Source organism: Mustela nivalis, assembly GCF_964662115.1.
Source record: "Mustela nivalis genome assembly, chromosome: 13".
In the NCBI taxonomy this organism is placed as follows: Eukaryota; Metazoa; Chordata; class Mammalia; order Carnivora; family Mustelidae; genus Mustela; species Mustela nivalis.
This window is the reverse complement of record NC_139032.1, coordinates 9,686,373-9,706,718: the sequence shown is the minus strand read 5'-3', so window position 1 is coordinate 9,706,718 and position 20,346 is coordinate 9,686,373. Positions and strand designations below refer to the sequence as shown.

The window sequence follows — 20,346 nt, the reverse complement described above, 5'->3', positions numbered from 1 at the left end:
GCCTTCAGCCTGCCACTAAGGGAACACCCGTCCCTTGGGGAGTGCCACCATGGGTCCTGACCTTGGGGGAGGATGTTTCCAGAACTGTATCTTATTTTGTTCTCAACATCACCAAAAATATTTTTGAAATTCCCATCTTTAATGAAGTCTCAAGGGACCTATTGAAGATACCTATACTGTGACCTTCTTTCAAGGACAAATATCTTACGCTTTCACATTCTGACTGGTTTGACCCAGCAGCTCCTGGTGAGGGACCGTTTGGTGAGGGGCATGCGATCCAGTTCTGATCAGTTGAGTTTACTGGTGGCTCCACTCGTCCAAAGTCAGCCAGCAAGACACACTGACAAAGAGCATAGGTTCTGTAACTTTGTTGCACAAAAGCCACATTTTATTTTTTATGTAACATGTAACGGTATTCATTTGTTTCAAGTAAAAGTCTAACTACAGACTCACCGATCCTATAAGCAAAGTGACCCACAGTGCAACGGCTTCTTCTAAGATGGCTGAAATATGTTGCTCATTTCAATTATGTCATTTATAAAATCACTCTCAGAGTCCACGAAGAGGAGGTGTGTCCATTCACAAGGACCCTTGCTGGGGCGTGAGGTTGCTGATGATGAACTGAGAGGCTCACGGTCCCACATAGACCCCCTTTTCCTTGCTTTGCCTTAAAAGAAGCTGCCTTCAGAGTCTGGGTCTTCAGTTGTCACCTCCCCTGAGGGAAACAAATGTTCTCTTCCATTTTGTCACTGTTGTCAGCTTTCCGTTGCTTATTGCGTGGTTTGTTTTTGTTTTAATTTTTTTAATTGAAGTCAAATTAACAGTAGAATCTTACCTTAGTTTCAGGTATGCAACATCGTGATCCAACAGTTCTATACATTGCGCAGTGCTCACGACGACAAGTGTGGTCCCCACTGTCACCGTACAGTGTTCCTACAGTGCGGTTGACTGTCCTCCCTATGCTGTACTTCTCATGGTTTCCTCGTTGAAGGAAAGACTCTCCCAGCTGTCTCTTGCTTTCTCTTCCACTTCCTCCCCTCTTAGTTTGGGGCAAACGCCAATCTTTTTGCTGGGACCACATACTTTCCTCAGTAAGGTGATGCCTTTACCTAGGGAACTGGTCTGAGAACTCCACATTGGGGACTTTAATTAGCAACTACAAAAGAACAGTCATGATGTGAGAGTCACCCAGTCTTATTCCATTAATTTTGTGTGGCCCCATGTGGGGTCAACTCCTTTCATTTAGCTCCTCGGATACAGTGACATTAATTGTGAAATTAATGACATTATGTGACCCCGAAGACATACCTCCAGCTTATTTGCTGCCCAGGTTGGCCACAGCACTGTAGATGTGACAAGGGTGGGCATCGGGTCAAGGAGCCAGGCTAGAGTTGGGCTAGAGTTATTAAGGGGAACAGTGATGCGTGACCACTCGTTGGGCCTCCCCGGAATATAGAACTTTCCATCTGTTGCACTGTCCTATTCATTTTTATTAAATTGATTGTCCTAATCTGGAGAGAAAGGAGATTTTTGTATCTGCCAGCTTGGACTCCGTTTGCCTTATAATAAACACTTCTTTCCTCTTTTCATTCTTCTTCCCAGCTGTCGGCCAAGCTCACCAACCTTCCGACGCTCATTTCCATGAGGCTGGAGTTTCTGAGAATTCTTTGCAGCCACGAGCACTACCTGAATCTGAACCTCTTCTTTATGAACGTCGATGCTGCTCCGGCGTCCCCTTGCCCCTCCATCTCTTCCCAGGTGATCAGCTCCAGAATTCCTCAAAATCTGATTTGATTAGTCGAGTCGTTTATTACTGTAAAGGTTGGTCTTATTCATTAAGAGGAAAATCCAGCTGTCCACGCTAGATCGGTTGATCCAGATGCACACAAAGACGGTACCCAGTGTTGTGCATCTAACTGACCCCTAACACGGTCTGTGACTGGTTTCTTCCTAAGCTCAGGCGTCCTTGCTGAAGCCAGGAAGAGCACAGAATCCACACGCATGATGAAAATTTAGAAATGCATAGATAAGCCACGTAGCTTCCTCTCTCTGGCATTAATCATCTTTCCACATGAGGGGGACCATCTTCTTTGCTCACTTTCCTTTTTCTGCACCCCAGAACCGTAAAATTCATGAAATTGCCTATGTCTTTATGTTTATTTCGAAATGGTTTTTAACACTGGTATTATATCTTTGAGCTATTCTAGAACTTTCTGTTGGTACTGTTATAAAATGCAGTTGGGTGCAAGATGAGTCCATCTTGAATTATACTCCAGATTACTTAGTTCTTGAAGCACTAAAAAGACCTTGTCATAAATGAATCCGACAGTCTCTTTTATAGAGAATGTATTTCTAATGAGTCTTGTTCTTTAACTGCCACACACACACACACAAATAACACTTGTATAATATTTAGAGACAAGGCTTTGACTGATGTGGCCGATCTTTTGTGGTAACAGTTTCTCACAGGTTAGGTTCAGCAGGGGCCCCAGATTCTAGAGGTATTATGCAAATACAGAATTCCAGAGTCAAATAAGTTTTGGAAACCCTGTTTTGTTAACCTGTGTTAACAGGTCTGTTTGCAGTAGACCACCCAAGAATCTCTAGCTTGTTAGTGTAAATTGTAAATACCCAAAGGGTGGAGGAGAAAAGTGTTTAATAAGCACTGATTCCCAAAGTGATTTTGCTATTGAAAACCTTTTTTATTCCCGCCCCCACAGATTTCTCAAGGGACTTGTGCTCTCTAGAAAAACTTTAAGGAAATGCTGTTTTATAACCCCATTCCATTTATAGGTGACAAATCAGTAGTAGCTCAGGACAGCAAGCAAGTTTTCTCCATGTTAGGGTCTATTTTTGTTGCATATTCCTTGAGACTAATACAAAGGTGAAGGTTTGTCTTACTAAATAAAAAGAAAATGTAGCCATTTATGCCAATAACAGGAGCTAGTTGTCAGCCACATGACCGTCTCTGTGTGCCTTGGGGAGGATCAGACTTAGAGCAGCAATTCCAAATGGGCTAACTTTGCCCTGAGTCTTCTACCCCATTTCCCTTCTGACTACTCCAGGAAGTTAGCAACCCTGGGGCCCACAGGGTGAGCTCCAGCCCCACCCAGCTGTAAAGGATTTCCAGAGACACTCGGACAGTTCCCCTGCCTGACTCCCCTGCTAGTCCCGGCAGCAGAATTTGGGCAGTGTGCGGAAGCCAGACTGAGAAGTGCCTCGGAGAAAACAGGGACCTCAAATCAAGGACGCAGTTTGTAGGAGAGGCATGCCCTGCTCAAAGCCACAGCATGGGACACAGTGCCTGTTTCCCTGGGTTTCCCGATCCACGGGATACAAGGATATGATACGAGAGGAAGCTTTCATCTTTGCTTCTGATCTGGGATGGGGAAGGGAGTAGGAGTCCTTTTGTGAGAGACCCTGGGGGCTCTGTTTTCATCTTTCCCAACGGACAGTTCTCTGCCAGCAGGGATGGGAACACAAAGCGACCACCAGGGGTCCAGCTCCCTCCTGGGGACTGTCTCTGGGAAGGGCTGATCAAGCCTGCGTGGCTCCTGAAGTACGGGCCATTGTGATTTTAATTCCTGTTCCTGTTCCTTTTGGAACTGCTCTTTGCATTTCTTTTTTTTTTTCCTTTCTTTTTTTTTTTTTTTTAAACAAGCATCGTGGTTTATTTATTTATTTTTTAATTTAAATCCTTGCATTTTTGTAGAACTCGAGCTCCTGCTCCAGTTTCCAGGACCAGAAGATTGCCAGCATGTTCGATCTGACCCCGGAGTACCGCCAGCAACACTTCCTCACGGGTCTTCTCTTTACGGAACTGGCCGCGGCTCTGGATGCTGAAGGAGAAGGGTATGTTGCACAGGTGTTAATCGCGATACAAAGCAAAAACAAAAGCAAAAAAAAAAAAAAAATCAAAAACCAAAAAAAAAAAAAAAAAAAAAAAAAACCCCTGCAAAAACCAAAAGCTCTTTCCTAGAGTTTGTAGTCCAACCTCTCCTACTTGGCAAAAATCCCTACCATTGACCAGCTCTGAGGAGTGGAAGCATCCATGTGCTGAGAAAAAGGTGTTCATAGGAACGTGGAAAGGCATGAGGGACTGAGGAAAACCCTCATAAAATGGCTTTTTCCAGCCACGTAATCACTGAGTTTTCCCGTTTCTACTAAGCAGGCTTCCCAGGGATGCTTTGATTAGTGAACTTAGGAACAAAGCCGTTTACAAGACATGCCCCAGGTGATCTATGTACACAGACAGCAGCAAGGTGCCCCTTGGCTTCATGTTGACAAAGGAAGTGGCCGCTGACTGGAAGGCAGTCACCCAGTGTCCAGATTAGGTTTCTTGCAGAGAGACCTTCCCAGGTTAAAAGAGATGTCCGAGGTCCAAGGCTTATACATCCTTTCGCCTTTTGTAAGCCTGATTACCCATGGGCTCTGGCAGGATCTACTCTTGAAGTCAACGGACAGGGATGGAGACCGACCTCCCCTTCTTTCCTTCTCTCCCTGTGCTCCCTGAGCCATAGGATTAGAAAACCCCCATCTGTCCAGTTGGACGGAAAGAGACAGTGCCTTCCAAATAGTATACATTCCATTCAACACTCACCAAATGCTTATAGTCTGGAGTATATCAGAGGTACATCAGTGCACAAAAGAGACAAAATTCTCTGCCCCGGTAGAACTCACCATTCAGGGACTCAGATCTAGAGATCGTTGGCATTGATAGATAATTCAAGCTCAGGCCTTTTGGTGTTCGGGTTAGGCACAAAGAATGGAAGGAACTTGCCCAATGTTACGTAGCAGAACCCACCCAGAGCCTTGGTCTCCTGAATCCTACATCTCCTTTAACAAGGTACACCCTTACACACCCCATCACTGCTCTCCCTGGACAACCTCTACCTACGACTCCTCCGCTCTTCCTCGCTGTGCTAAAGAAGCTTCTGGAATAAATTATGCTCATTAGTGGCAGCATTGCTGTATGTTTACAGATTTTCATCTAATGGGAAGTTTTCAAATTTTCTCTAAGCGCTTACAATTTAGAGAAGGAAACAATGATAGAAGCACCTTCCGTTTACGTTAACTGCAATCACAAAAGTACCCTAAGCACTTTGCCAGTGATGTTCGCCGAGTGAACGTCTGTCTCTGCCTACCAGGAGGCCAGTGTGAGAAACGGAATTTTCTTCTCCCTAAAGTTTGCCTTTTTCCAGAAATTCAGGTCCCGAGTGAAAGCTTCCATCTCATCTTCTCTCAATCCTAACTACACTTCTCTCAGGTTTCCCAGTAGAACTTTTTACTGTATAACGAGCGTGAATCTCCACAGCAACACAGAGTACCCTGACCCATAAGGCGTTGAGAATGAGGTTTGAGCACAAAGAAAATTGCCTTCGTGTACACAACGCGTGAGCGTGAGCATGCACGCACACACGCGCGCGCGCACACACACACACATTTTCCTTAATTGTCTTTGCTAGCACTGATCCACGTGGTATCAGAAAGTACTCTTTAGTATTTAATTAGCGGAAGTTTCTAATCGCAGTTTCCCTTCCACTGAGATGTCAAGGGAAGCAGCCCTGACATCTATTTTGATTCGTCATAAAATTGTTGCTATAATTTCACTAGCAACAGAGTAAGACTATATTCAGAGGATGTCATGTCATTTTCAGTAATTTAATTGTCACATTCTTCACACACACACACACACACACACACACACACACGGGACCTTTTCTGCCTCTCAGAGGGTAGCTAATTAAGAGTGTCTCTCCTTTGGCAACACAATAATTCCCGATTTCTGGGTTGTCAGTTACTCCCCTGGAAAGTCATTAGAAATAACTGTCACATACTTATTAGTGACTTTACCATGTGGGCTAAAGCCTCAGAAAAATCTCTTTGAACAATCCTTCCTCTTTATCAGTACTTCCTTTCGCTGCCAAAACAATGACTAGACTCAGCAACACCTAAAGGGCATCTGAAGGGCAAGGGCCAGTGAGACACATCTCAGTGTCTGGACTTGTGCAAGAGCCCTAGCTTCAGTTTCTAATAAGTCTCCCTCGAACCCCTCACTTGGGGCTGCCTACAAATGTCTACATGTCTTAAATCCCTAGTGTTTTTCAAGTATGCAGAAATCATCTAGCAGCTCTGAGTGAAGACTTAATTCCAATCCTTCACACGCTCTTCCAGAAAATAGAAGGGTGAGATCACCTTCCAACTCCTTCCATGAAGCCGGTGTCTGCCTGATACCAAAATCAGACAAAAGACATCACGAGAAAACTGAACACCAAAATATGACTCTAGATACAAATATCCTCAACAAAATGAACACTGAATTCAACAGCACATAAGAAGGGTTATACGCTGCAGCTAAGTAGGATTTATCTTAGGAATGCAAGATGCCAATGCAACACTGGGAAAATCAATTGATATGATACACTCAATGCATAGAATAAAAGTCGAAACCCATTCAGTCATCTCAAGAGATGAAGAAAAAGCATTTGACAAAATCTAATACCCTTCTTGAAAAAACACTCAACAAATCCTACCGAGGTAGAAGAGCACTTCTACAAGCCCAGAAAGGGCATCTATGAAAAATCCAAAGCTAACATTGCATTTATCAGTGAAAGGTTGATTGCTTTCCTTCTAAGACCAGGAACTAGATAAGATTATCCATTCTTACTACTTCTATTTTACTTGTCATTGTACTGGAAGCCTTACCCAGAGCAAGGAGGCAAGAATATGAAATAAAGGCACCCTTGTTGGGAAGGAAGAAGTAAAACTATCTCTGTTCACAGATGACATGATTTGTTTTTAGAAAGTCCTATGGAACCCACTAAAAACCTATTAAAGATAATAAATGTGTTCAGCAAGGTGGCAAGGTACAAGATCAATATGCAAAAATCAATTATATTTCCATATCCTTGTGGTGAACAATGTGGAATGAAATTTAGAAAACTCCATTTAGAATAGCATCAAAAAATAATAAAGATCATAGGACTAAATTTTTAACAAAAGAAATATAAGATTTGTACACTAAAAACTATAAAACACTTCAGAAATAAAAAGATTGAAACAAGTGGAGACTCATGATGTATTCATGGGTCAGAAGACTTAATTCTGTTAAGTTGGTGATACTCCCCAAATTTATCTATAAGTTCAGTGCAACTCCTCTCAGAATTCAAGCTAGATTCTTTGCAGATACTGACAAGCTGGCCCTAAGATTCATTTGAAAATTCAAGGGAACCAATATAGCCAAAACAATCTTAAAAAAGAACACAGTCGGAGGGCTCACATTTCCTAATTTCAAAATCTACTACAAAGCAATAGTAGTTCTGCCATAAAGGCAGACCTATCGATCAATGCAACTGAATTAAGAGTCCAGAAATAAATCTTCACGTTTATAGTCAATTGACTTTTGACAAGGGTGCCAACACAACTCAAGGGGGAGAGAGGAGTGTTTTCAACAGATGATGCTGATGTAATTGAGTATCCACATGGAAAAGAATGAAGTTGTGACCCTATCTCATACCATGTGCAGAACTTAACTCAAAATGATCAAAGACTTCAATGTAAGGATTGAAACTACAAAACACTTCGATGAAATCATAGGGATAATCTTCATTATCCGTATGAAGATGGATCAGGCAATGGCTGCTTAGATCTGACACCAAAAATAGGCACAACGAAAGAAAAAGAAATAGGTAAGTTAGATTTCTTAAAAGGGACAACTTCTGTGGTATATAGAACATCATCAAGAAAATGAAAAGATGATGCACAGAATAGGAGAAAATATCTGCAAATTGTGGACCTAATAAGGGATTTGTGTGCATTATATCATTTTTTTAAAGATTTATTTTTTTTATTTTAGAGAGAGCACACGTGCATGTGAAGGAAAGGGCAGAGGGAGAGGGAGAGAGAGTCCCAAGCAGACTCCCCACTGAGCGCAGAGCCTGACAGGGGGCTTGATCTCGTGACCTAGGGGATCGTGACCTGAGCTGAAATTGTGAGTCAAAGGCTTAGCTGACTAAGCCACCCAGGCTCCCTGCTCTTTATATAATTTTTAAATCTTACAACTCAATAACAAAAAGACAAGTAACTCAGTTCTTTAGAAGGCAAGGATCAGAATAGACATTTCTCCAAGAAGAGATGACCAATAAGCACCTGAGAGAGAAAAGTATTCAGCCACATTAACCATCAGGGAAATGCATATCAAAACCAGAGGAATACCCCTTCTCGCTTAGTTCCTTTAGGCAACTGTAACAAAAACACCATAGGCTCGGGGGCTTCTAAACAACACAAATTTATTTCTCATAGTTCTGGAGGCCGGGGAGTCCAAGGTCAAGGCGCTGGCAGATTCAGTGTCTGATGAGAACCCACTTCCTAGTTCACAGATGGTCATCTTCTTGCTATAATCTCTCATGGCCAAAGGGCAAGGGAGATTTCTGGGGTCTCTCATAAGGGCACTAATCCCATGAATGGGGCTCCACCCTCGTGGCCTGATCCCCTCACAAAGGCCTTTCCTCCATCATCACGTTAGGAGTTAGGTTTAAACATATGAATTTTGGGAGGACACAAACGGTCCATAGCACCTTCATACCCACTAGGATGGCCATAATAAGAAGGTAAATACCAACTAGTGTTGGCAGAGAGAAAACAGAAACTTGGAGAGGCTTGTAAAATGGTGTATTCACTGTTGAAAACAGTTTGGTGGTGGGGCGCCTGGGTGGCTCAATTGGTTAAGCTTAAGTTGGTTAAGCTCAGTTGGTTAAGTTGGTAAAATAAACCCTCAGTTTGTTTCCTATGGTTAAGCATCTGCCTTCGGCTCAGGTCATGATCAAACTGTCCTGGGATCGAGCCTCTGGGCAGACTGTGCTCAGTGAGGAATCTGCTTGTCTTTCTCCCTCTTCCTCTGCCCCTCCCCCTGCTTGTGCCTTTCTCTCTCAAATAAATAAATAAAATTTTAAAAAAGAAAAGAAAACAGATTGGTGGTTCCTCTAAAGGATAAATATAGTTTCCATAAGATCCTGTAATTCTACCCCAAGATATGAAGTAAACTTGATATCCGAGAGAAGTAAACTTATATCCATACAAAAACTTATACACAAATATTCACAGCAACTTTAATAATTTATAATAGCCCAGAGTGGAAATAATCCAAACGTCCACCAGTTGATGAATGGGGTATTAAAATGTGATCTGGGGCTCCTTGATGACTCCGTGTGTTAGGCATCTGACTTTTGATTTTGGCTCAGGTCATGATCTCACTGTTGTGAGATCGAGCCCCATGTCAGGCTCTGCGCTGGGCATGGAGCCTGCACGGGAGTCTCTCTCGCCCTCTCCCCTGCCCCTCTCCCCCACTTCACAGCCCACCCCTCTCTCTCAAAATGTGTTCTATCCACGCCATGGAATATTACTCAACAATGAAGAGGAATGAATTACCAGATGCTACAATATGGTGGACTTTGAAACATCAAGCCCAGGAACAGAACTCAGGCTGTCTCTTTCTGGATTCTAGACACCTCTTCCTCCTTTTCCATGGTTTTCACATGTCACCCCAATGATCCAGGAGCGTTCTGATGCCTCCTTGTTGTTTAAGAGTGTTTTGGCCGATCTCCGTTCACCATAACCTCTAGCTTTCTGTGTTGTCTCAGGATCAGCAAAGTGCAAAGGAAAGCGGTCAGTGCCATCCACAGCCTTCTGAGCTCTCACGACCTGGACCCGCGCTGCGTCAAACCGGAAGTGAAGGTCAAAATCGCTGCCCTCTACCTGCCTTTGGTTGGCATCATTTTGGATGCTTTGCCGCAACTCTATGACTTTACAGGTAATAATGCCTCCGTGTCCTTCAGGGACTGAATGAAGGGGCCCCTGCCAAGTGCCCCACTGGAATGAAGTTTCCGCTCTTAGTTCTAGTGCTGATGTGTTTGTGTGAGCAGTTTTCCACACCGGTGCTCTCAGAACTTTTCCACATGAGTCCCAATAAGTGTTGGGGGGTTTTGGGGGTCTGGGTTTTCTTTTCTTTCTTTCTTTCTTTCTTTCTTTCTTTCTTTCTTTCTTTCTTTCTTCCTTTCTTTCTTTTTTTTTTGGTTCCAATAAGTTTACTCTTCGTTTATTTTGTAAAGAATCATAGTCATGTGTGGTGTTTCCTTTCAACATTTTAAAAATTTAAATTCAGCTAATTAACAGATAATGTATTACTGGTTTCAGAGGCACAGGTCTGTGATTCATCGTGTTCTAGAATAACACCCAGTGCTCATTGCATCACGTCCCCTCCTTAATGTCCATCCCCAGTGACCTCATCCCCCCATCCACCTCCCCTCCAGCGACCCTCAGTTTGTTTCCTATGATTAAGAGTCTCTTACAGTTTTTCATTTAGAAATCATTTTTTCACTCATTCACCCATCTGCTGGTATATGATGAACTTTATAGACCATCCATCGCAAAGGATGAAATACTAACAGAATTATTCCCTTGGCAGATCACCACTCTAAGGCATTGAAATAAGGTGTTCCTGGTCTTTTTCTTAAGAATGGCTTAGGAGGGGCGCCTGGGTGGCTCAGTGGGTTAAGCCATTGCCTTCGGCTAAGGTGCTTCCCTTCCTCTCTCACTCTGCCTGCCTCTCTGCCTACTTGTGATCTCTCTCTCTCTCTCTGTCAAATAAATAAATCTTAAAAAAAAAAAAAAAAAGAATGGCTTAGGAAAGAAGCAGACCCAAGCATCCTTAATGATTGTTCCATATCATGGTGTCAGGGCACCTGGGAGGTTCAGTTGGTTAAGCATCCAACTCCTGATTTTGGCTCAGGTCAGGTCACGATCTCAGGGTCATGAAATTGAGCCCCGCATCAGGCTCTGTGCTGAGTGTGAAGCCTGCTTGGGATTCTCTCTCTCTCCTACTCTGCCTTTCCCAACTCTAACTGGAAAAAAAAAAAATCATGGTAATCGTGGTGTCTTCCGTATTAAGAAATTCTGCCATGGCAGAGGAATTTTGCCTTTGGCCGTAAGAGGCTGATTCTGGAGTTGGAAGTCAGTATCTCTCATTTTTCAGCAAGAGGAAAGGATACATTGTCTTAAAGGAGTTTGTGTACCTCCTGAGTTTATTTACATATTACAGTGTGGGTTAGGGAACAAAGACGGATCAGAAATTGGCAAGGGATGTATGAAAGCAAGCTTGGCCCAGCGGGTAAACATTCTCTGGTAGTGTAACATGGTGTAATGCTTCAGGTGTGTAATATAACACTTTTTCACATGTCAGACTGAGCCCCGAATTGTCTTCAGGATTTAAGGATATAATCCAGAGCACAGCCAGTGACCTGCAGACCATTTCCAGAATTTTGCTGAAAGTTTCTAGAAAGTTCCATTCAAAGACCTATGACTCATTTGTTCCCAAAGCAGGAAACGGCTTTGGCACACATTCTCCTGTGTGTCCATGTTGATGAGAATTTCCCAAATCAGTCCCTTTGGATCAGAGCTTTTCAGCACTTGGCCCCTGAGCTTTTAAATCTCAGTGGTTTCTTGATGTATGGGTTCGACCTTTATAGTCATGATGTAGCTGACAAGTGGGAAATCAGTGGAAGTATTCTATTATTAGAGCTAATATAGCTTATTTATTACATATGGAATCCGTAGATTGATACACTAAGAAGGATATAGTTTTTTAAAAAAATAAGCTAAATTCAAACTCTAGCCCATTTATGGCTACATGTGACCTTTGAAAAATTCCTCAGCCTTTCAATGCCTTCTCTCAACCTTTCCTCAACTGTAAAAATGTGGTAACAATGTCTACATCTTAGGATTGTTATAAGGATGAACCGAGAGACCATAAAACGCTATGAAAGCGTTTTATGTGGCAAATGTGTATGACCTTCTCTCTGTCTTTTATAACCATGACCCTGTGGATATTTGGGGGAATTAAGAATGCATCCTCAAATCTGATAATGTTATCAGGCCACAGGCTATTCATTTTACCATTTTACCATTTGTTTAAGAACTTGGCCACCTTTAAACCCAAATAATAAACTATTATTTTAAAACACTGAGTTCTAAAAATATTTGAGTTCTGTTTTTAGAATTTTAGCAGAAGGATATACTGTTTGCAATCTAATTTTCCTGAAAAATCGAAGATCTAAATACTTACAATGTTGACAAGCATAACAAAATATGAGTTTTTAACGAATCAATGGGTTGCAAGTGTTTTTAATACACTTTTCTAAGGTGGTCAAAAACCAGCCTTTTAAGTGGTGGGACCTTCTTTTGTTTGCAGACATCTAAACATATAAACATAAGTATATCTATATTACATAGAGGTAATAATTAACATTTCAGACATTTGAAATTTAATACATTATTGCCGAATTTGTGACCTTAGCTTGTTATTTTATAAGGAACAGTTTAGTTCTGTAATTATGGGTTCCTTTCTATTTGGTCATTATTTAAAATGTGTGAATAGAATAAAAAATGTTATATTACACACCTGAAGCATTATACCATGTTACACTATTACACTAACTGGAATTTAAATAAAAACTTAGAAAAAATTGTAAAATATTATATTACAGGAAAGTGTTATGAAAAGTTTTGAAAATTTTCATTTTTACAGTTTGAAAAATTAATTTCCAGCTGAATCTTTTGCTGAGCATTTTGTCTCTTTTATTTGCCTGCTTTTTCCTAGAGACGGTAGCAATTTAGCAGTACAATTAATAACAGGGATTTTTTAAAAAAGATTTATTTACTTATTTTAGAGAGAAAAAGAGTGCACGTGTGGGGGGGAGGGTCAGAGAGAGAATCGCAAGCAGACTCCACACTGAGCAAGGAGCCTGAGGAGCACATCAGTCTCACAACCCTGAGATCATGATCTGAGCTGAAATCAGGGGTCAGACGCTTTATCAACGGAGCCACTCCGGCGCCCCACTTGACATCAGGTTACTGTGCAGACCTTAGTGACTAATAAGTATCAGTCCCTCTGTGGGCATTGGGTAGGAGACATAGGGAAATACTGATTTTTGGCTTCTCATCAGCAAAGATTTTTTAAAGACTTTTAAAGAGCAGCTTTAGGTTCACAGCAAAATTGAACAGAAAGTATCGAGACTTCCTGTATGCGCCCGCCCCTCAGCCCCCTGTGTACACAGCCTCCCCTGTTGTCAGCATCCACCCAAGTACCAAGTGGTAACATGGGTTACCACTGATGAACCAATAGAAGTACATCATAATTACCCAAAGTCCATGATTACATTAGAGTTCGCTCTTGGGGTTGTAAATTCTGTGGGTTTGGACAAATATATAATGATATGTATCCATGATTATGATATCAACCAGACTCATTTCTCTACCCTAAAATTCCTCTGTGCTCTCCCCGGTCATTCCTCTCTCCCCCAGGCCCTGGCAGTCACTGAAGCTTCCTCCATGCCTTTTCATGGCTTGATAGCTCATTTCTTTCTAGGGCTGAATATTACTCCATTGTCTGAACGTACTACGGCTTGTTTATCCATTCATCTACTGAAGGATAGCTTGTTTGCTTCCATGTTTTGCCCATTAGAAATGTGCAGATTTTTATGTGGGCATAAATTTCCAGCCCTTGCCTAAATACCAAGAAGCACAATTGTTGGACGGTATGGTAAGGCCAATGATGTTTTCATTATAGCTGCAGATGCCCGTAGTGGAAAAAGTCGTGCCAATGGCTCTGATGAAGACCAAGAAGGAACCAGTGCAATTAACCAGAACGTGGCGCTGGCCATCGCCGGAAACAATTTTAATTCGAAGACAAGTGGAACCATACTTTCTTCCTTGGTATGTTGGTGCACCTTTCTCTGGTTTATTTTTTGTCCTGTGTCCCATCTTCCGATGGGCTTATTCTTATATTTACCTACTGGAACCCAGAGTTGAGCAGGTTCTCCTGCCTCTTTGGTCAGTCCTGAAAGGCATCAGCGTGGAGCCTGGGGCTGAGAAGTGAAATGGCTCAGATGAGGCAGCGTAGTCCCAGATGGTCCCGGATGCAGCAGTAGGTCCACGAATCAAATCCAGGCAGTCTCAGCGGTGCCTGAGTTCAAGGTTCAGACACCAGAAAGAGGCGAACTTGGGCTATCTGGGGTCAGCACAAAGTGGTATTTATTGTATGTTTATTATTACACTGTGTTTGCCTCCAAAAAAATGATTGAAGGAGCCAGTTTCTTGGGGGTGAGTACTTATTTGGCAAAAGACTTCAGCTTTTCTGGGTCCCCAGGGAGCCCAAACAGAGTTGGATAGCTCTAGGCTTTTGCACAGACTCTGGCTTAAAGAGCACCATCTCCAGAAGCACAGGGTCTGATTTCCTTGAGGTGGCAACTCTGTTCCTTGGGGAGCCTTGACTCCCTTTGGGAGATGGTGACGGTGCCTCCCCATCCAGCTTAATTTAACTTTGCGTCTCAGCTTAGGGTGTACATCCACAGAGAACTCCCTCGGTTCTCTCCTGGGAAGGCAGCCTCTAGACCTCAGTAGCTTCTCTGCTGGATGGCTTTCCTCTCTTCTCTCCAGCACTAAGCAAACCCCTGACGCCCACCAGGATACCCTCAGGAGGGCTGGAAGGCAAGGAAGTAAGAAAGAGAAAAGACATTTGAGAGTTGACCTCCCTCATTGTTGGGGAAATGCTGTATTTCATGACTTCCTTCACCTTAGTAATGTGCGTCTTACCCAAGTTAGTTGCCCAAGGGAGTCAGTGCCTTTTACATTATTATTTGGCTTGAAGGGGACATCCTCAGATGCCCAGAGTTCACAGCTAGAAGATCTTCCCTGGGAAGTTATCACTAAGGTTTTCTGTTTTTGTTTTTTTTTTTAAAGATTTTATTTATTTATTTATTTGACAGAGAGATCACAAGTAGGCAGAGAGGCAGGCAGGAGCAGGCTCCCCGCTGAGCAGAGAGCCTGATGTGGGGCTCGATCCCAGGACCCTGGGATCATGACCTGAGCTGAAGGCAGAGGCTTTAACCCACTGAGCCACCACCCAGGCACCCCTATCACTAAGGTTTTCGTAGCTTCTTGTCACCATACTCAGGAAAACTCAGCTAATTTCAGAAGCTCTACCATTCGCATCCCAAACCAACATTTCTCACACATACTCACCAACAGGGGGTTTCACATTCCATTGGGTGTTGGTACACGGCCTTGTGAACCAAAGATGTGGTACACTGGTCTCTGTCTTCATTGGATGAGTAACGAAAGCGCGCTCAGGACTCGAAATCGAACCCTTGGGACTGGGGTCTTTAAGCAAATAGCCTGATCCCCCAACCCCCAACCCCCCAGGACAACATAAATTGTCCCGGAAGTCCCAGCATCGAGGACTGCACTAAATTAGGGATTTGATTTCTTTGCCGAGCACTTGGTGACCCTCGTAGTATCCTCCGGACTCCGACAAAGAAGTTAATTCCTGCACAGTTAGGAGGTTTCTGGATCCTGGCTAGTCTTGTTTTCTTCCCTAAGTTCAGCCCTCCGGTGTCCAGCTGAAAGGAGAAATACTTGGAATCTTAGCAGTTTGGAAGCCTCCTTTTTATCAGTGAGACTGGGGGGCCCTGGTCAAGGCAGGACAGACCACCAGACCACGCTGCTCCGGAGATGGAGGGAGCCCACGGGATGTGCCCGAAAGCCTGGCTCAGACACTGCCGAGCCCCTCAGCTCAGGGATTGCAGCTTCATAGCCCAGGAAAGGCCGGATTCCTAGAAACAGTTCCTCAGCCAGGAGCAAAGGGCAGTGCCTGTGTTCTAAGAACGTAGCATCCCCGAAGCCTTTGGGGTTCCCGTCACTCACTCCTTCCCCTGCATCCACCTCACCCTCTGCCTCCCTGCAGCCCTACAAGCAGTACAACATGCTGAATGCCGACACCACCCGCAACCTCATGATCTGTTTCCTCTGGATCATGAAGAACGCCGACCAGAGCCTCATCAGGAAGTGGATCGCCGACCTGCCGTCCATGCAGCTCAATAGGATCCTGGATCTTCTTTTCATCTGTGTCTCGTGTTTCGAGTACAAGGTGAGCATGAGGTGGCTCAGCCTTACAGCAGCTCTTAGCTCCCATGTTCAGATCAATGTCATTACTATGGTTCCCCTTGGCTTGGGGGACAATGGAGGCATCATCTATTGGTCTCACTTCTGTCCTAAAACCCATAACCTCTTTGCAGTCTAGACACGACCGTTTTTCAGGGAAAGGATCTCTGCCTTCTGCAGAGAGAACCCCATTCTCATTTGCAGGATTTGAGCCACGGGACCCCCTGCGCAGCCTCTCCATGGGGGCACGTGTCCAACCCGGCAGCCGTTCGCCGCAGAGTATGTTGTGTTTTGAGGATTCTTCCCACGGACAGAGATCTCACCACACTAAACATCCTTCTGCCTCTGTCCTGTCCAGGGAAAACAGAGTTCTGACAAAGTCAGTACCCAAGTCCTGCAGAAGTCAAGGGACGTCAAGGCCAGGCTGGAAGAGGCTTTGCTCCGCGGGGAAGGGGCCCGTGGCGAGATGATGCGGCGCTGCCGGGCTCCCGGTACGTTCGTTGGCCTTGCTCTTCCTTGCTTCTCGTCAGCGGGTTTTACACCCTTGGTGAAGGGAAACATCCTTAAATGCGAGCAGACCTACTCGCTTTCCTAAGATGTCAGGGTAATGAAGGCAAACCGGTTCCCGGATTCTGTGCCTACTCTGTGCTTGCAAGGGAAGGCTGCTATCCGGAGGTCACAAGAACCCCGGAAATGTCCCCACGTGCATCTTCTGTTCAAGACTTGTCCGTGGTACAGGTCACCTCCAAGGACATGAGTCACAGGATAGATGGAATGTGGTCGCCCTCAAGGTCAAAGCCTCTCCCGGGGCGTTTGACTCATTTTTGTGAAGCATGGTCAAGACACTGGATAATACTGATTCCAAAATCGACTCCCCAGATCGTTCAGGGTATTTCTAGAACACAACCGACCCCCCCCCCCATCCCAGCCACAGGGGTGTCCGGGTGTTCCAGGCTCACCAGGAATGATCTCATCTAGGTTGAACTCGCTGCTGTATGGCAGAGAGAGGTGGTCAGGCATGCTCCGTCTTGGTCACCCTGCTCCAAGTTACACAGGGTGACAGCTTGTCCATGTCATGGGACACAGTGGCCAGGAACTTGGGAGAAGCTCAGCTCTTACAGTGCTGGGGAGGGGGCACCCTCCCCACACTCTCCTCTTCAGTAATTCACTGAGAACCCCAATTTCACTGGGACCCTCTGTTCAGGGCACGTATGCTCACCCCCTCTCCAGAAAGGCAAGGGTTCTAAAACGGTAGGCTGTCCGTCAAAGTGCAGGCGGCCGGCTCCCAGGCAGCCCTGTCTCCCTGCCCCAGCGCCACCGCCCCCCACCCAGCGTCCAGCACGGGCTCTAATTAGCCAGAGGCACAGTGCTGAGTCCTCTCTGCCCTAGCGGGTTACGGAACTTCTGGTTATCTTGGAGGGTTTCATGCTAATCACATTCCTCTCGTGCATTTCTTAACTCCTAGGAAATGACCGATTTCCAGGCCTCAATGAAAATTTGAGATGGAGGAAGGAGCAGACACATTGGCGGCAAGCTAATGAGAAACAAGATAAGTGCGTCACTCAGCAGCTTTGTGCTACTTTTACCTAAAATCTAAAACCCTTTTTCCCAGGCTACTTGTATTACCAAAACAACTGTATCCTTCCAAGGGGAAGGAAGGGAAACATCGTTACCTGTGTAAATTCGCTCTGTCCGGGCACCCAGGAAGATCGAAGGTATAAGGAGCTATGATTCACAGCTCTGAAAGCTTGACCGCACTGCTAAGCAGTTAAAGAAAACGAGTGTTTAGCAATGTCAGGTAGCCTTACCGGAGCTGCTGGAGGGGACAGGGACAGGACAGGGGACCCGAGACCACATAGTTCAAATTCATAGTGTGCAAAATGTGTAGTCACACATATTTACATCAGTATCGCTCAATATTTTAAAAATGGAAACATTCTAAATGCTCGAGAATAGGGAACTTTGTAGAGAAATATTAGGTTGGTATTAAAATTGCATGACGTAGGACATGCTTATGATGTAAGGTTGGAAAAATAGGACAGACACTTGATTTTGGAATAGAATCTTAAATCCTCAGCTGCTTAGGGTAAATACACTTTAAGACTGGCAGGAAATTTACCAAAATATTAACAGCGGTTTTCCTTGGGTCCTTCTCTCTGGACATTTAGGTTATTGATGTTTTCTTCTTTATACTTTGCTGTATCTCCTACAATGGGTGTGTGTATGATTCTCTCTCTATACACACACATGCACTATATATAACATAGACATAAGATAATGTATGCTATTATCAGCAAAAAATATAAAAAATGAAAGAAATCCTGCTGCTTGGATTGCAATGTCTAAGATAAACATGTGTAAGAATTTGAATATGTAAGACGTGCCACTAAGTATGTTGAAGAGAGCTCACCTGTGCTGTTCCTCTTTGCAGCAGGTATGAATCTCAGGGTTCACTGAGCAGAACATTACATGGTTCAAGGCCCCGCCCCACACACTTGACACACAAAGAACCACTTAGGGGGTTGGGCTGTTTACTTGCTGAGATTAGGACAGGAGCCTGGTCCTGTTGGACCCGGGCTGCATAAACTGAGGTTTGGGGAAACTTTTCCCTTTTGCTTGCAGAAATAACACCACACAGGGGCGCCTGGGTGGCTCAGTGGGTTAAAGCCTCTGCCTTCAGCTCAGGTCATGATCTCAGGGTCCTGGGATCAGGCTCTCTGCTCCTCAGGGAGCCTGCTTCCTCTTCTCTCTCTCTCTCTGCCTGCCTCTCTGTCTACTTGTGATCTCTGTCTGTCAAATAAAGAAATTAAAAAAAAAAATCTTAAAAAAAAGAAAGAAAGAAAGAACACCACACTGAGTCTTTCTGTGTAGTACTTCCCAGCACTCCCCAGTCGGGCTGATGTGGGTTTTGGGGTTTTTTTGTTTGTTTGTTTTTGTTTGTTTTTCTTTTTCGAGAGAACCATAGTGAGAGTTAGCTATTTGAAAAACTTTTCGTAATTATAATAGTGGGGTCTTTTACCTTTTTCTTTCAGATCATTTTTTAATTATTTTGGGTCTGTTTCTTCTAGAGCAGTCATGTTCAACAGGACTATAGGTTAGAATCAACCAGGAGAGATTTTAAAGCTGCCCAGATCCAGATGGACCCCAGAACAATGTATTCAGAACCTCCCACAGTAGGACCCAGACGTCAGTGTTCGGTAAAACTCTCGAGGTGATTCTGCTGTCTGGTCCAATTTTAGAACCAGCATCTTAAAGGACTGGGTGGTAGGCGTTCTAAAAACTAGATAAGTGGCAATGAGAGTTGCAAGAAAATACAAATGTGCTTAATACCACTGAACAGTACACTTTAAAATGGTTCAGATGGGAAATTTTATGTTATGTGTATTTTACCACAATTGAAAAACTTTGACAACAAAAATGAAAACCAGATCTAGGTCTGCTTTGTCCCATAGAGTAGCCTCATTAGTGCTACAAGTAAAACATACAGGCAAGATTTTGATGATTTAGCACCAGTGAAGGAATGGAAAAGGTCTCATTAGTAATTTTCATAGTGATTACACATGGACAATTCTTTTTCTGTATTGGGTCAAAAAAAATTTTCTGTTACTTTCACATTTTTTTTTTTTTTTTTTTTGCTTTCTTTAGTTTGGCTTCGGCAAAATGGAGAACGACATTTGTTTTCTTCATTACATTTCTGTCGCATCGCCCTGCTCAAAACCTAAATCTACCAATACGTTTTTTAAAAATAGCTTCTATATTTCACTTTTTTATGCAAATATTATCACTTGCAGAATGAAATACAATGTAGAGCCCCTTGGAACCCAAGACCCTGTCCTAAGCTTAAAATTTTAAAGATGTTATTTGTGTATTTGTCAGAGAAAGAGAGCACAAGCAGGTGGAGAGGGAGAAGCAGGCTCCCTCTCCCTTGGCAGGGAGCCTGATGCGGGACTCGATCCCAGGACCCCGAAATCATGCCCTGAGCCAAAGGCAGACACTCAACCGACCAAGCCCCCAAGGCTTGAAAACATTTAAAACACAAGGAAATATTTATTCTGAGCCCTCAGCAGGGAATAAGCAATGGCAGAGCTCCCACAGTTGGGTGAAGGGGACTCAGGAACAACGAGGTGCTGGTCCTGGTCAAGACTTGTGGGCTCACACATCCTGACGCCCCAACCCCTGGGGTGACATTTTAGCCTCTGGGCGTCTTGGGGAAATGACATCTTCACACTTCCCTTTTCTGGCCAGTAAATGTAGATGTTACAAGATATCCCTTTCCAGCATCACTTAGATTTTATAGGAATCATTGAATAGTGCCTGAAATGTTCTGGTTCCTCAAGACAGAAACCTCGAGGA

General features: G+C 43.9%; 1 protein-coding gene across 4 annotated transcripts in view; it reads left to right on the top strand.

The window, feature by feature from the left end:
* DOCK8 (dedicator of cytokinesis 8) overlaps window positions 1-20,346 on the top strand; it is a 202,456-nt gene that overhangs the window by 147,859 nt on the left and 34,251 nt on the right. For all 4 annotated transcript variants that reach the window (XM_082696632.1, XM_082696631.1, XM_082696634.1 and 1 more), the window contains 7 exons: window positions 1,603-1,758; window positions 3,713-3,852; window positions 9,639-9,808; window positions 13,622-13,767; window positions 15,797-15,979; window positions 16,352-16,484; window positions 17,459-17,546. In XM_082696632.1, coding sequence (XP_082552758.1) covers window positions 1,603-1,758; window positions 3,713-3,852; window positions 9,639-9,808; window positions 13,622-13,767; window positions 15,797-15,979; window positions 16,352-16,484; window positions 17,459-17,546 — 1,016 coding nt within the window. The remainder of the gene's footprint in view (window positions 1-1,602; window positions 1,759-3,712; window positions 3,853-9,638; window positions 9,809-13,621; window positions 13,768-15,796; window positions 15,980-16,351; window positions 16,485-17,458; window positions 17,547-20,346) is intronic.